The sequence below is a fragment of the Kryptolebias marmoratus genome, linkage group LG2 (genome assembly GCF_001649575.2).
Source record: "Kryptolebias marmoratus isolate JLee-2015 linkage group LG2, ASM164957v2, whole genome shotgun sequence".
In the NCBI taxonomy this organism is placed as follows: Eukaryota; Metazoa; Chordata; class Actinopteri; order Cyprinodontiformes; family Rivulidae; genus Kryptolebias; species Kryptolebias marmoratus.
This window is the reverse complement of record NC_051431.1, coordinates 25,987,456-25,998,959: the sequence shown is the minus strand read 5'-3', so window position 1 is coordinate 25,998,959 and position 11,504 is coordinate 25,987,456. Positions and strand designations below refer to the sequence as shown.

Here is an 11,504-nt window from a genome sequence, read left to right as displayed (position 1 = left end):
CCCGATCCGAGCCGCCGCGGGTTCGGCCTGCTCTCGGCTCTCAGCTCTGAATCTCGTCAGAGGCGTGGAAGGAACGAGGCTGAGCGGCAGGAAAACAGAAGCAGGGTGATTTCAGAACCAGCAGAAACTTTCTCAGGAAGACTTTGATCAAAGAGAACACTCACCGCTTTTTTTTGTTCCTAAATTCTCTCAGGTTTTATTCATCATTATTCAGTCGGATCTTTTTTTTCTTTTTCTTTTTGGTTTCCCAGCCTCCAGCCCTCCTCGCGCCGCCGCCTCCCGGTAGATGAGCGGCTCCTCCCGGGGAGCCTGTTTGAGGCTGACACACAGCTGATGGACCCGGGCTTAGAGTGGGGCACATCCAGCCTGCACGCGCCACAAACCAGCCGACAGAACAACTACTGTGTGTGTGTGTGTGTGTGTGTGTGTGTGTGTGTGTGTGTGTGTGTGTGTGTCCGGAATGCGGAGCAAAAGCTGCGAGTCGTGGATTTATTTCTGGGAGTAGTTCTGACAGACAGACGGTGTGAAGACGTGGTGCCTGCGGACAGGTCGGCTTCTCCACAGGCGGCACTGGAAACACGCGAGCCGAGAGAGGTGATGCCTCCTCCGGCCAGGAGCTGAGGGCTGAGCCGCTGTTTGGATTGGAACTGGGGGTGGGATTTCCCGATCTTTCCTGTCATTGGTTAATATTTTATTCTGTTGACATGTTTTCTTACTGCTAATGCTTCCGACACCTTCTTGCTCCCCCCTCCTCTCCCAGAGTCTGGCCGGAGCTGTCAGAACCACGCCTATAGGGGCCCACAATTGGTCCAGAAAGCGTAAAATCAGCAATCAAAGGGGCTTGGTTCATTAGTGCTGGGGACGGAGGCAGGAAGGACATGTGAGATAGTAATAGATGAGCTGAGCGCGGGGCCACATCTCTGCAGTCAGGGTGGGATGAGTGGAACAGAGAGGGGCTCACAGCGCCACGAACACTGAAGGACTCCGAGGAAGCAAAGGACTCTGGGCCGTCTCCCTCCCCTACGGAACACGCACCGGGACCGGGCTACAGCCTCCCGGAGCCGCCGCCTCGCACAGAGCAGCGCCCCGCGGAGCGCGCCCCGGCGCTGGAGATAAACCTGACAAACCCCGTCGTTTCACTTCGGTTCCTGTGGATGCACCGATGAGAGATCCAGTTTTTACAGGGACTGCAATGGCTTATCACCCTTTCCACGCACATCGGCCGACCGACTTCCCCATGTCCGCCTTCCTGGCGGCCGCGCAGCCCTCCTTCTTCCCGGCGCTCAGCCTCCCTCCCGGAGCGCTCACAAAGCCCCTCCCGGAGCACGGCCTGGCCGGGGCGGCGGAGGCTGGGCTCCACCCGGCCCTCAGCCACCATCAGGCGGCTCATCTCCGCAGCATGAAGAGCCTGGAGCCCGAGGAGGAAGTGGACGACGACCCCAAAGTAACACTGGAAGCTAAGGATCTCTGGGACCAGTTTCATAAACTCGGGACGGAGATGGTTATTACCAAGTCTGGAAGGTAAAAAAAAAAAAATCCTGGAAATTTTTTATCAGTTTTCGAGTAAAACTACCGTCAGTCTGCTCTAAACCGCAGCTTACAAGTTTAGACCTTTGAAAAACATTTAACTGCGTTATTAAATGCGTCCTGCGCGCCTGGCCTTTACGTAAATGAAACCACGAGAAAACGCAACAACATAAGCACGAATTATACTCAATATTTATTATTTTTAAATTTTTTTGTCAATTTTGCTGCAGCTCCAGATTTAAGAATTAAACGGGCTTATCAGGGACTAAAGCAGGGGTCTGTTTTGAAAATCCTCCTAATTTAGTTTAAAGCGCATATTTGTGCTCTTTGCGGGGCAGTTTTTATCAGATTTTATCTCTCAAACTGCATTCTGAGGAGACAGCAGAGCTTCTGGGTTTTATAAACAGACTGTCACTTCAAAACGCACAGACGTGAAGTGGCGTGGTCATAAATATACAACCGAGCAACACACACACACGCACACACGCTGTGGGTTTTTCTGTCCCATAACTAGAAAAGAAAAAAACGTGACAGTTGCAGTGTTTGCCTTTCTGCTTTCTGTGTTACTTTTTGCTTCAAGCTGACTCTCTTTGTGCCTCCCTGCAGGAGGATGTTTCCTCCGTTCAAAGTGCGGATAAACGGCCTGGATAAAAAAGCCAAATACATCCTGCTCATGGACATCGTGGCGGCGGATGACTGCCGCTACAAGTTCCACAACTCCCGCTGGATGGTGGCGGGCAAAGCCGACCCAGAGATGCCCAAACGGATGTACATCCACCCGGACAGCCCGGCCACGGGCGAGCAGTGGATGGCCAAGCCTGTTGCTTTCCACAAACTCAAGCTGACCAACAACATCTCGGACAAACACGGATTTGTAAGTAGATCTCCTGTTTTGATTTAGCTGCACGGATTTAAATCTTTAGGTGCTTTTAGGGTGAACGTGAACGTTTAATTTTATGGGGCGTAAAGCAGGTCGTTCTGGTTTTACGCGTGGCGTGAAAAAAATAAAAATAAATAAAAACAAAGAGAACTGTTTGCAGCTGGAAATCACAAGGGAGAAAAAATAGCTTCTTTTTTTATTTCAAATAATCTAGCTGCAAATGTGAACGTGTTCCAAAATTCTGCTAAATCAAATGACAAATATCTGTGGAGACAGGAGACACCTTTACGTCCACACACACACACACACACACACACACACACACACACACACACACACAGAGAGGGGGGAGGCAGGGAGGGTTTCTACACATTTATCAGCCTTTAGTTCTCCTGTCCGGACTTTACATCTGTACTACAGAGAGAATAAAAACAAAAACAACAACAATAAAAAAAACCTCTGGTCTGAACCGAATGTTGGAGAGAAGGACGATTAAATGTTTTATCAAATCAGGTCAGAGAGAAACGGCGTGAAATGAGGCAGAGCCATGCCCTCCAGCCGGAAACCTTGTATTATAGTATAGTATAGTATAGTATAGTATAGTATAGTATAGTATAGTATAGTATAGTGATAAATTGTATTTTGTGCATTTGTTCAGTATAATAAGCTAATCTGCGCAAAATCCTAAAGGAAAAAAATTGCTGTTACAAATAAATTTCTTGTGTCCCACAAAAATCTTTTTTTATTTTATACACGAGTCTAAAATATTTTGCAGTCATTTACAGGTTCTTCTAAAAATTTTGTATTTAAATGTCCGTGCTGCTTTTGTGCCCTAAATAATTTATGGGCTTCAAAACTGAGTCAGAATGAATGCATTAAACGCTCATCTACTGTCGTTTTTGCGCTTTTTAAATCTTATTTTTAGGAATGTCAGAAATGTGTTTTATGTTCTGATCAGCTGGAATGCTGTCAGACTTTGTAATTTAAAAAAAAAACAAGCTTTTAAATGATCTGTAATTTAAACGTGATTTTATTTCTTTATATTTAAATATTTTTCGTCCCAAGAATAATTGATCTTTTCGGTGGTTCCGCTCCTCCCTGACACCACGTGCGGCCCGCTCAGGGTTGTCTCTTCTCCCCGCACTAATTACAGAATCACAGACAGTAATTAAAGGCGCATCAGGAGCGATGTTGTGCTAGAGACTTAGTGCCAAACACGCTGTGATATTCACTCCGCGCTGTGTGTGTGTGTTGGCCCAGACCATTCTGAACTCCATGCACAAGTACCAGCCCAGGTTCCACATAGTCCGGGCCAACGACATCCTGAAGCTCCCCTACAGCACCTTCAGGACCTACGTGTTCCCGGAGACCGAGTTCGTGGCCGTGACCGCGTACCAGAACGACAAGGTGAGCCTGTTTCCTCTCTGTCTAACATGGCTGCTTTAGTCTGCATAATAAATATCCTGTATGCGCCCCCCTCCCCTGCCCTACCCAGCCCCCACGCCCCCGCCACCAAAACCATGAAGACTTAATCTGATTTTGTAGGTCGCCTAATTTCCCTGCTGAGGACTCCCATGTTCCTCTTGATTTTTTTTTTTTTTTTTTTGCATGGATTTGTTTCCCCGCTGATCCGAACGGGGCTGTTTGAACGTGTGTGGATGATACATGCAGATATGGGCAGATATGGGGGTATAAGTGGGGGTATAAGTGGCAGAAGTTGTGTTTTACTGACTGTCCTGCAGCACCAAGAATGACTGACACGAGTTTTTATTGGCTCCCTATTTTCTCATTCAAAAATAAATCCAGATTTAGAAGAAGGAATGGGGCATATTTGAATTCAGATTTATAATGCTTACTTGATGACATTATTGCTGATATTTGTATCCGTTTATCTGCCACCGTGAGGTTAATTGGGGCTTTTGTTCAGGGGCCAGGGGCCTCGGTGTAAAGGTTTATGGCACAGAGTCCTCATTGATTAGAGGATATTTAAAAAGACAGGAGGGGGCAGATGCTGCAGGACTCTCCTCCCTGCTCAAAATATAATAAATAATAATAATTTAAAAAGTGCCTGAAGCATTTATTGGAGGGCCACTGAGGGCCTCCAGGAGACCCGGTCCACACACAGAGAGACTGGCCCGAACCGGCCTGGTCATCATCAGGGCGCACTGTGGGGCCAAGCTGCGTTATTAATTATTGATAAATAGTCATCTGTTCAAGTATCGCACCCTCTCGCTCCTTTTCTCCCCGGGATCAAAGGCTCGTGTGGCCCCAGAAAGGAGGATTTCTCGGCAGAATTTATCTCCAGGGGCCGATAAGAATAACGCCCCCATTTTACATCTTTATTAATAATGCAAATCCGAGGGCAGCGCGCGGGCTGCACGCGTGTGTTAAGCCCGACATGTTGTTTATAAGAAGAAGCGGTGGGAGTCTTTTTGTTGTTGTTGTTGTTGTTTGTTTTTTTTTTTGGTCTTTTTAACTGAACCTCCGTGTCTGTCGTTGCTTTGAGAACAGATCACTCAGCTGAAGATCGACAACAACCCGTTCGCTAAAGGATTCAGAGACACCGGGAACGGCAGGAGGGAGAAAAGGTACCAGCTGCCTGACACCGGCACCGCCTGTGCGCATGCGTGTGTCCATAATAATAATAATAATAATAATAATAATATTAATTATTATTATTATTATTATTATTATTATTATTATTATTATTATTATTATTATTATTATTATTGGATGCAGGAAGCAGCTGACCATGCCGTCGCTGCGGATGTTTGAGGACCAGTGCAAGGCGGACCGGGATGGCGCGGACTCGGACGCCTCTTCCAGCGAGCCTCCGGCCGGCAGGGACGCGGTCCACTCCCCGCTGGGTGCCGGGTCCAGCCCGCTGAGGTTCAGCAGGCCCAGCAGAGGTGAGAAACATCCCTGTTTGTCCTTTTGATTTGGAGGGGGAGGAAGGGGGGAGGATGACCAAGGGATAAATTATGGTTCAGGGTTTCAAAATAAAAGAATAAATTCAGCTTAAATCAACCTTCAAGTTTTGTTTTATATTGGCCAAACATTAATGTTTAAATATTGTTTTTAAAATAGGTAAATTCATATCATTTTAACTGTATGTTTCTGTGGGAAAATAGACCTTCTTTTATATAAGGTGTATGCAGGAATAATGTTATTATCAATTATATTAATAATAATAACCTTTGATGCTTTCACATACACTCATGAGGATAGGAGAATTTTAAAAATAAAGCATCCTGTGATTCAAGTCATATTTGTAAATTTCTTTACGTCAAATGTGGCCTGTCTTTTATTTAATTTTTATTAGTTTTTTTAAAGTTTGAATTGACAATAAAGGCACAACAGAGGCTTTATGTAGCTTGTCGCTTTACCCCTTTTTAAATTAAATTTATTTATTTGGCAAAAATGTTGTAAGAGGTAATAATTTGATGGCTCATTGTGTTAAATGAAGATGCACACCGATGTAAACTGTTTTTTATCCAAATAAAATAACTTTGTCATTGATCATCTAAAATTAATTTGTAGTATTTTTACATCTGTCACTAATTTTTGTATTCCAGATGAGAAAACAGACAGTGAGCAGGAGCTGGAGCACCCTGACGAGCGCTGCACGGCCTCCAACAGCCCGAGGACCGAGCCCGTGTCCCCCTACAGCACCAGGTGTGAGGAGCGCGTGAGGGAACGACCCGCGGGCGAGAAGAAGGATGACTCCATATTCAGTATAAGAAACATAGAGAAGGACAAAGTGGAGAGCAGGCACAGGAAGGACACCACAGAGCCGTTGACAAAGGACTCTGATGCTGGAGGCATCAGTGCCACCAAGGAGGGCTTCTCCCCTCTGGTGGTCCAAACCGAGAGCCCCTCACACTTCAGCCCAGGTCACTTACAAAGCCTGGCTCTGTCCGGCCTGCACAGTCAGCAGTTCTTTAACCCTCTGAACACCGGCTCGCCGCTTTTGTTTCACCCGGGGCAGTTTGCTATGGCCCCTGGAGCCTTTTCCGCTATGGGCATGGGGCATCTATTGGCCTCGGTATCCGGAGCAAGTGGTTTGGAAAACGGGAGCCTTGCCGCCCAGGGCACAGGAGGAACTCCAAGCCCCTTCCCCTTCCATCTGTCTCAGCACATGCTCGCCTCTCAGGTAAGCAAAAAATGATTTGTTGCAGCCTTACATCTGTAGCACTTCACTGACGTGAGAAAGGCAGTAAACTTGGAGCTCAGGGTTGTGAGCAGTTGATATAAACCTTCATCCTTCACATACGAAGGAGTTAACCTGGCCTAAATCAGCCTTTATACAGTGCTGACAAAAAGAATGAAAAGTAAATGTCTTTGTTTGCTGCTTGCAGTTTCTAGAACTTATATTGGAAAACATGAGAATTTAATAAAATTGTAGTCATCAAAATCTATCTGCAGTCTTTAAAAATAATTGTTTGGTTCAGATCATCACATTTGCTTTACTGCTGGAACACATCTCTGTCATTAATGTGATTATTTGACAGGAAACTGTGATCTGTCTCCCTTCTAATCTAAACTGCTCCTCTTCCATGTTGCAGGGCATCCCCATGCCTCCGTTTGGGGGTCTTTTCCCGTACCCGTACACCTACATGGCAGCTGCAGCAGCCGCAGCCTCGGCCTCAGCTCTCCCAGCTACCAGCACCTCCAGCCCACTCTCCAGGAACCCCTTCCTGGGCTCATCTCGGCCTCGCCTGCGCTTCAACCCCTACCAGCTCCCCGTGTCACTGCCCCAGAGCTCCAGTCTGCTCACTACCGGCCTGCCCGGCGGCCTCAACTTGAGCTCAGAGACCTCCAAACCTGGCAGCAGGGAGACCAGCCCGGCCCCGGAGCACCATGGCAACCACAAGACAGGAGGATCGAGCGGGCGGGCCGTGTCTCCAAAGACCTCCATGAAGGACTCTGTAAATGAGCTGCAGAGCATCCAGAGACTGGTGAGCGGCCTGGAGGGCCAGAGGGAGCCCTCCCCAAATGCAGACTCTCCCAAGTGATTAGGACTGTGCTCGGGATGTGGACTTGGCTTGAATACCAGAGGACTGTAGGTGCAAATGTCCTGTACAGCACATCACAGAGACTGAGAGGATGGTTCATTTGGCCGACAAGGGTCCAGGAAGGCTGATTACAAACTACTTTTGGAACAAAGCTGCGGGTAGACAAAATGTAGTCTATATAAATCTATTTACCTTTTTTAAATTCACAAGGAGTGAAGATTTCCTCCAGAGGTGACTGGTTAAAATGGTGGAACGGCCCGTGAGACAACATTTCCACCACCACTGAATCGTCCTGCTTTCAGGATCAGCAGGCCGTAACTGCCCCGTCCGCAGCAGGTACTCTGGAATACTTTTTTACGTTAATTTAACCGAGGTCAAATTACAAAAACTCAAAAGAATAGTGCGAAAGATGTAGACGACAAAACACTAAATGTGTAAAGATGTATTTGATTTTTACAAAATCCAACCACTTGAGTTCAAAGATGTGAAACAGACAGTAAAATGACACTACAAATTAAAATGTAATGAGTTAAGCTTTATCAAATGTTAGGGGTGAACCACAAAGGGCCTGTTGGGGCCCCTCGGTGTATCCTGCCTGAGCCTGCAACTACAGGGAGTGTCTGAGCTGAGTCTGCTTTGTTTGAGCATCCAAACCTGTTTTTTTTTTTTTTTTTTCAATTTTATTTTATTCTAAACAAAGCCGAGCCTTGAACAGGAGCCGACAGGCAGGTCTAATTATTTCAAAAAGGGATGGAAGGTGAATACTCCATCTGGGTGGAAGGAGACAAATGAGAGAAAAGGACCTTTTATCATTTCATGCCAGAAATATTCCTTCTGAACTATTTATGTAATTGAAATTTTCTGTAAATAAAGCTAAGATCAAGAATATGCAATTGGTATTAATTTATTCAAGACTGTACATTAGTGTGTATATATTTTTAAAAAACCTGGGGGTTTTTTTGTTTGTTTTTTGTTTTTTGTCCCCTCCTCGGCCCCCTACTCCCTGTTTAACATAAACTTATACTGTAAACTTAAGCTATTTAGCTCTTGTTGGTTTGAAAAAGAAAAACTGTATGAACCATCGCAGATTCTTTTTTATTTTTAGGAGACGTGTGTGCCATGTTTTAGTCCAGATCCACCAACAAATAGAGAGGAAGAGAGAAAAATCTCCACGCGGATTAAAAACTAAAACACCTCAGGTTATTTCCCTCCAGTCAGAAGACACGTAGAGGCTCATCATTACTCAGAAATATATTTAAAGATGGAGTATCCTGTTTATGCTGGTTTTCATGATTTTTTAATTTTATTTTATTTTTGTTTTCTTTTTTTTTTCTGAGGGGGATTGTCTCACAGTTTCAATAAAAATCGTTGTGTTCAGATCTTGTTCTGTTTTAATTGTTGTTATTATTATAATTTTATATTTTTATTTAAAGCCAAACAGGAGCCTGAATTTCCAGAGCAACTTGTAATGTAGTCAATGGTTTTACACACACACACACACACACACACACACACACACACACACACACACACACACACACACACACACACACACACACACACACATACGCCTGCTACAGGCGGGGTTGGAGCGCCCTCTGTCGGTCATGTTCAGAGGAAAAAATCTTTGTCTACCTGCGGTTTAATGCATTTGACAAGAAAATAAATCTGGGCTGATTTTTGCATGATGGCCTTATTACAACCAGGCCTGCAGCTAAATCACTTGGTCTGCGCTGTGGTGAAAATTACTGATAGGCATTTTGCATTAAGGCAGCAGCTCTAAAAACAGTTTTCATGATTTTTTTTTTTAGCTTAAACACCAGACAAACTCTCTCTTCTGGTATAAAAGTTGTGTTGGGTTGTTTCTGGTGAGCCGTCTCAGGCTCTTTCAGGTCTATTTCCAGCCTGTTTTGATCACCGTCACTCAGTGTTTCCCCTCGTATTGTGTGCCTGGAGGTATTTTTAGAACCAGTCTGGTATAATGTCAGTATTTATAGGAAGCTTTCTCACACATCCTGCAGCCGGAGAGCAAGTCCAAGTGTTTTCATCTGAAACCAGGAGTGTGACAATACACACACGCAAGCACGCACACACACACACACACACATTTTAAGCTACTCTCCACGCTGAGGGATGTCACATATTCATCCAGCTGAAAATATCTGAGTTTAAAGTGTCAGAAAGTTTGTTTCAATTAGTCTGCCTCTCTCTCTCTCTGGTGGGTTCTGTCTTGTTTCTGTCGGTGTGTGTGTGTGTGTGTGTGTTGTTGAGGGTGGGGGTGGGGTGAGGCAGGGGGAGTTTAGGGCAGCAGACAGCCTTTTGTCCGGGACCCGGCGCCTGTCGCCTGCCTGCCGGCCTCAGCCTCCACACCGCCCGGCTTCCTAATTAGAGAAGCTCCCTTCCTCCTCCTCCCCTTCCTCCCCCCTTCTTCTTCATTTTCTGTCTTTTTTTTTTTTTTTTTTTCTGCGGCGACAATCACCAAACTCTCATTCTATCACGGGGCCTTTGTTGTCACTCTGTTATCTCCAATTAACAGCTCTGCCTCGCGCTCTGGGAGGGAGGAGTATTTGTCCAAATCAATCAGTCAATGAGTGATCAATGGGCTCCCGTGGAGGCCCCGTGGATCAGAACTAATGACTGCTGACGGCGTGGGGTAAAAAGGCCAAGATTATTCACAACCTGCTGAAATGATCAGCAGCTCCGCGCTGTCGTTGAAGAACAGCAGAACCTTATAGAACCTTAAAGAACAGCAGTGACAGCTGCCTGGAGGAGACATTTCACGTCTCTGTTAGGAAACTCATTAAACACAGCTTTACATTCTTTATAAGATCATATAACCTATTTTAGTTTTAGATTTAAAGTTTTAATATTTTCAATTTGGTCTGCCTTTTTTAATCTATCTCTTTTTTTCCTGACAGCTGTAACAACAATTTAAAATATTAATGCCATATTAAATAGTTTGTGAAATAATAATAATAATAATAATAATAATAATAATAATAATAATAATAATAATAATAATAATATCGGCTGCTACCTTCTGCGGAGGTCGCCACAGCGAGTGAATTTGCGTGAAAACAAAAAACTGTTTTACGCAATAATAATAATTATTATTATGAGCAACAAAATAAATATAATAAATAATGTTTGAGCTCATATTGTGTGCCTAAATCCACATTACACATTCACTTTACCCTACTTGAAATTTGTAACTAGACTGTATAAAGGTTTTAAATTATTATCATAAATGATAAAAAGCTTTTAATGAAATTACATTAATTGTTTACATTAATCTGTTGCAATTTGCAACGTTTATCTGATTTCTTAGTGTTTAAAGGTAAACAGAAAGTGGTGTAATGACATGATGGTGCCCTTATTCCTGTTATAGCTCCAGGTAATCTAAGCAGGCAGACATTTACAGAGAAAACTATCTTCCATTTCTTCCTTTTTTGTGTGTGTCCGTGTTTTTTAACTGTTACATGAACAACTGTGAAACATTAGTACGAGTTCTTGCCTAATTTGCTGTAGATCAGCAAAATGAGCTGTATCAAAACTTCCCCATGTATTGGTGTGACATGCTGTGAAGCAGCCCAGAAACATGTACAGTATGCTGTCTGCAGAGTGTGTGCTGGTGTGCTGCAGCTCCGCATATTGCTCTGACAGGGCGGGCTGCTGATTGGCTGCTGCGTTCAGGTGCAGTCAGGACACTGGTTCACAGCTGAGCAGCAGGGCTCCAATCACAGGCAGGAGGAGGAGGGAATACTCAGCCTGAACACTCACTTGAACATGTCTGGGTGTTCATTTCTCTCAGTCAAACTAAGTCAGAAACAAAAGCAGATACGACAAACATTGTTGTTTTTATAAAAGAAAAGGGGAAAAAAAAGCTTCAATCGCTTTGAGGTAACTTGTGTTATGAGAGCAGAAGGTCCATTAAAACACCCAGTAAACACAGAGATAAAAGTGACGTGCGGTGAGGTTCATGGTTGGTGAGGCACTGAGAGTCAGATTTACAAATATATAAATCCAAAAGGGTAGCTTATTCAATTGGCTACTGGTTATTTCATATCTCATCAGCGTTCTTC

The 11,504-nt window shown here is 44.5% G+C and overlaps 1 protein-coding gene and 1 long non-coding RNA gene across 3 annotated transcripts in view; one reads left to right on the top strand and one right to left on the bottom strand.

The window, feature by feature from the left end:
* The window catches only part of LOC119616617, a 4,980-nt gene extending 4,677 nt beyond the window's left edge, over nt 1-303 (bottom strand). Inside the window, exon 1 of the long non-coding RNA XR_005232571.1 lies at nt 165-303. This is a non-coding gene — a long non-coding RNA (uncharacterized LOC119616617). The remainder of the gene's footprint in view (nt 1-164) is intronic.
* Nucleotides 304-1,128: 825 nt separating this feature from the next.
* Nucleotides 1,129-8,799, top strand: tbx2b (T-box transcription factor 2b). Of its 2 annotated transcripts, none has more exons than XM_017422025.3 (7): nt 1,129-1,521; nt 2,134-2,401; nt 3,668-3,814; nt 4,919-4,995; nt 5,147-5,316; nt 5,983-6,560; nt 6,973-8,799. In XM_017422025.3, the coding sequence occupies exons 1-7, from the start codon at nt 1,163-1,165 to the stop codon at nt 7,420-7,422; spliced, it is 2,049 nt and encodes a 682-aa protein (XP_017277514.1). In that variant the 5' UTR covers nt 1,129-1,162; the 3' UTR covers nt 7,423-8,799. The 2 variants fall into 2 exon arrangements, with proteins under 2 accessions (XP_017277514.1, XP_017277513.1); XM_017422024.3 differs by having other exon boundaries at nt 3,662-3,814.
* The last annotated feature ends 2,705 nt before the right edge of the window (nt 8,800-11,504 follow it).

Bases quoted from the DNA above. Each gene is read 5' to 3' on its own strand.
- tbx2b (XM_017422024.3), top strand. From the start codon at position 1,163: ATGAGAGATCCAGTTTTTACAGGGACTGCAATGGCTTATCACCCTTTC. The intron at 2,402-3,661 runs GTAAGTAGATCT...GTGTGTGTGTTG, and splicing joins TCTCGGACAAACACGGATTT to GCCCAGACCATTCTGAACTC. The intron at 6,561-6,972 runs GTAAGCAAAAAA...TCCATGTTGCAG, and splicing joins AGCACATGCTCGCCTCTCAG to GGCATCCCCATGCCTCCGTT.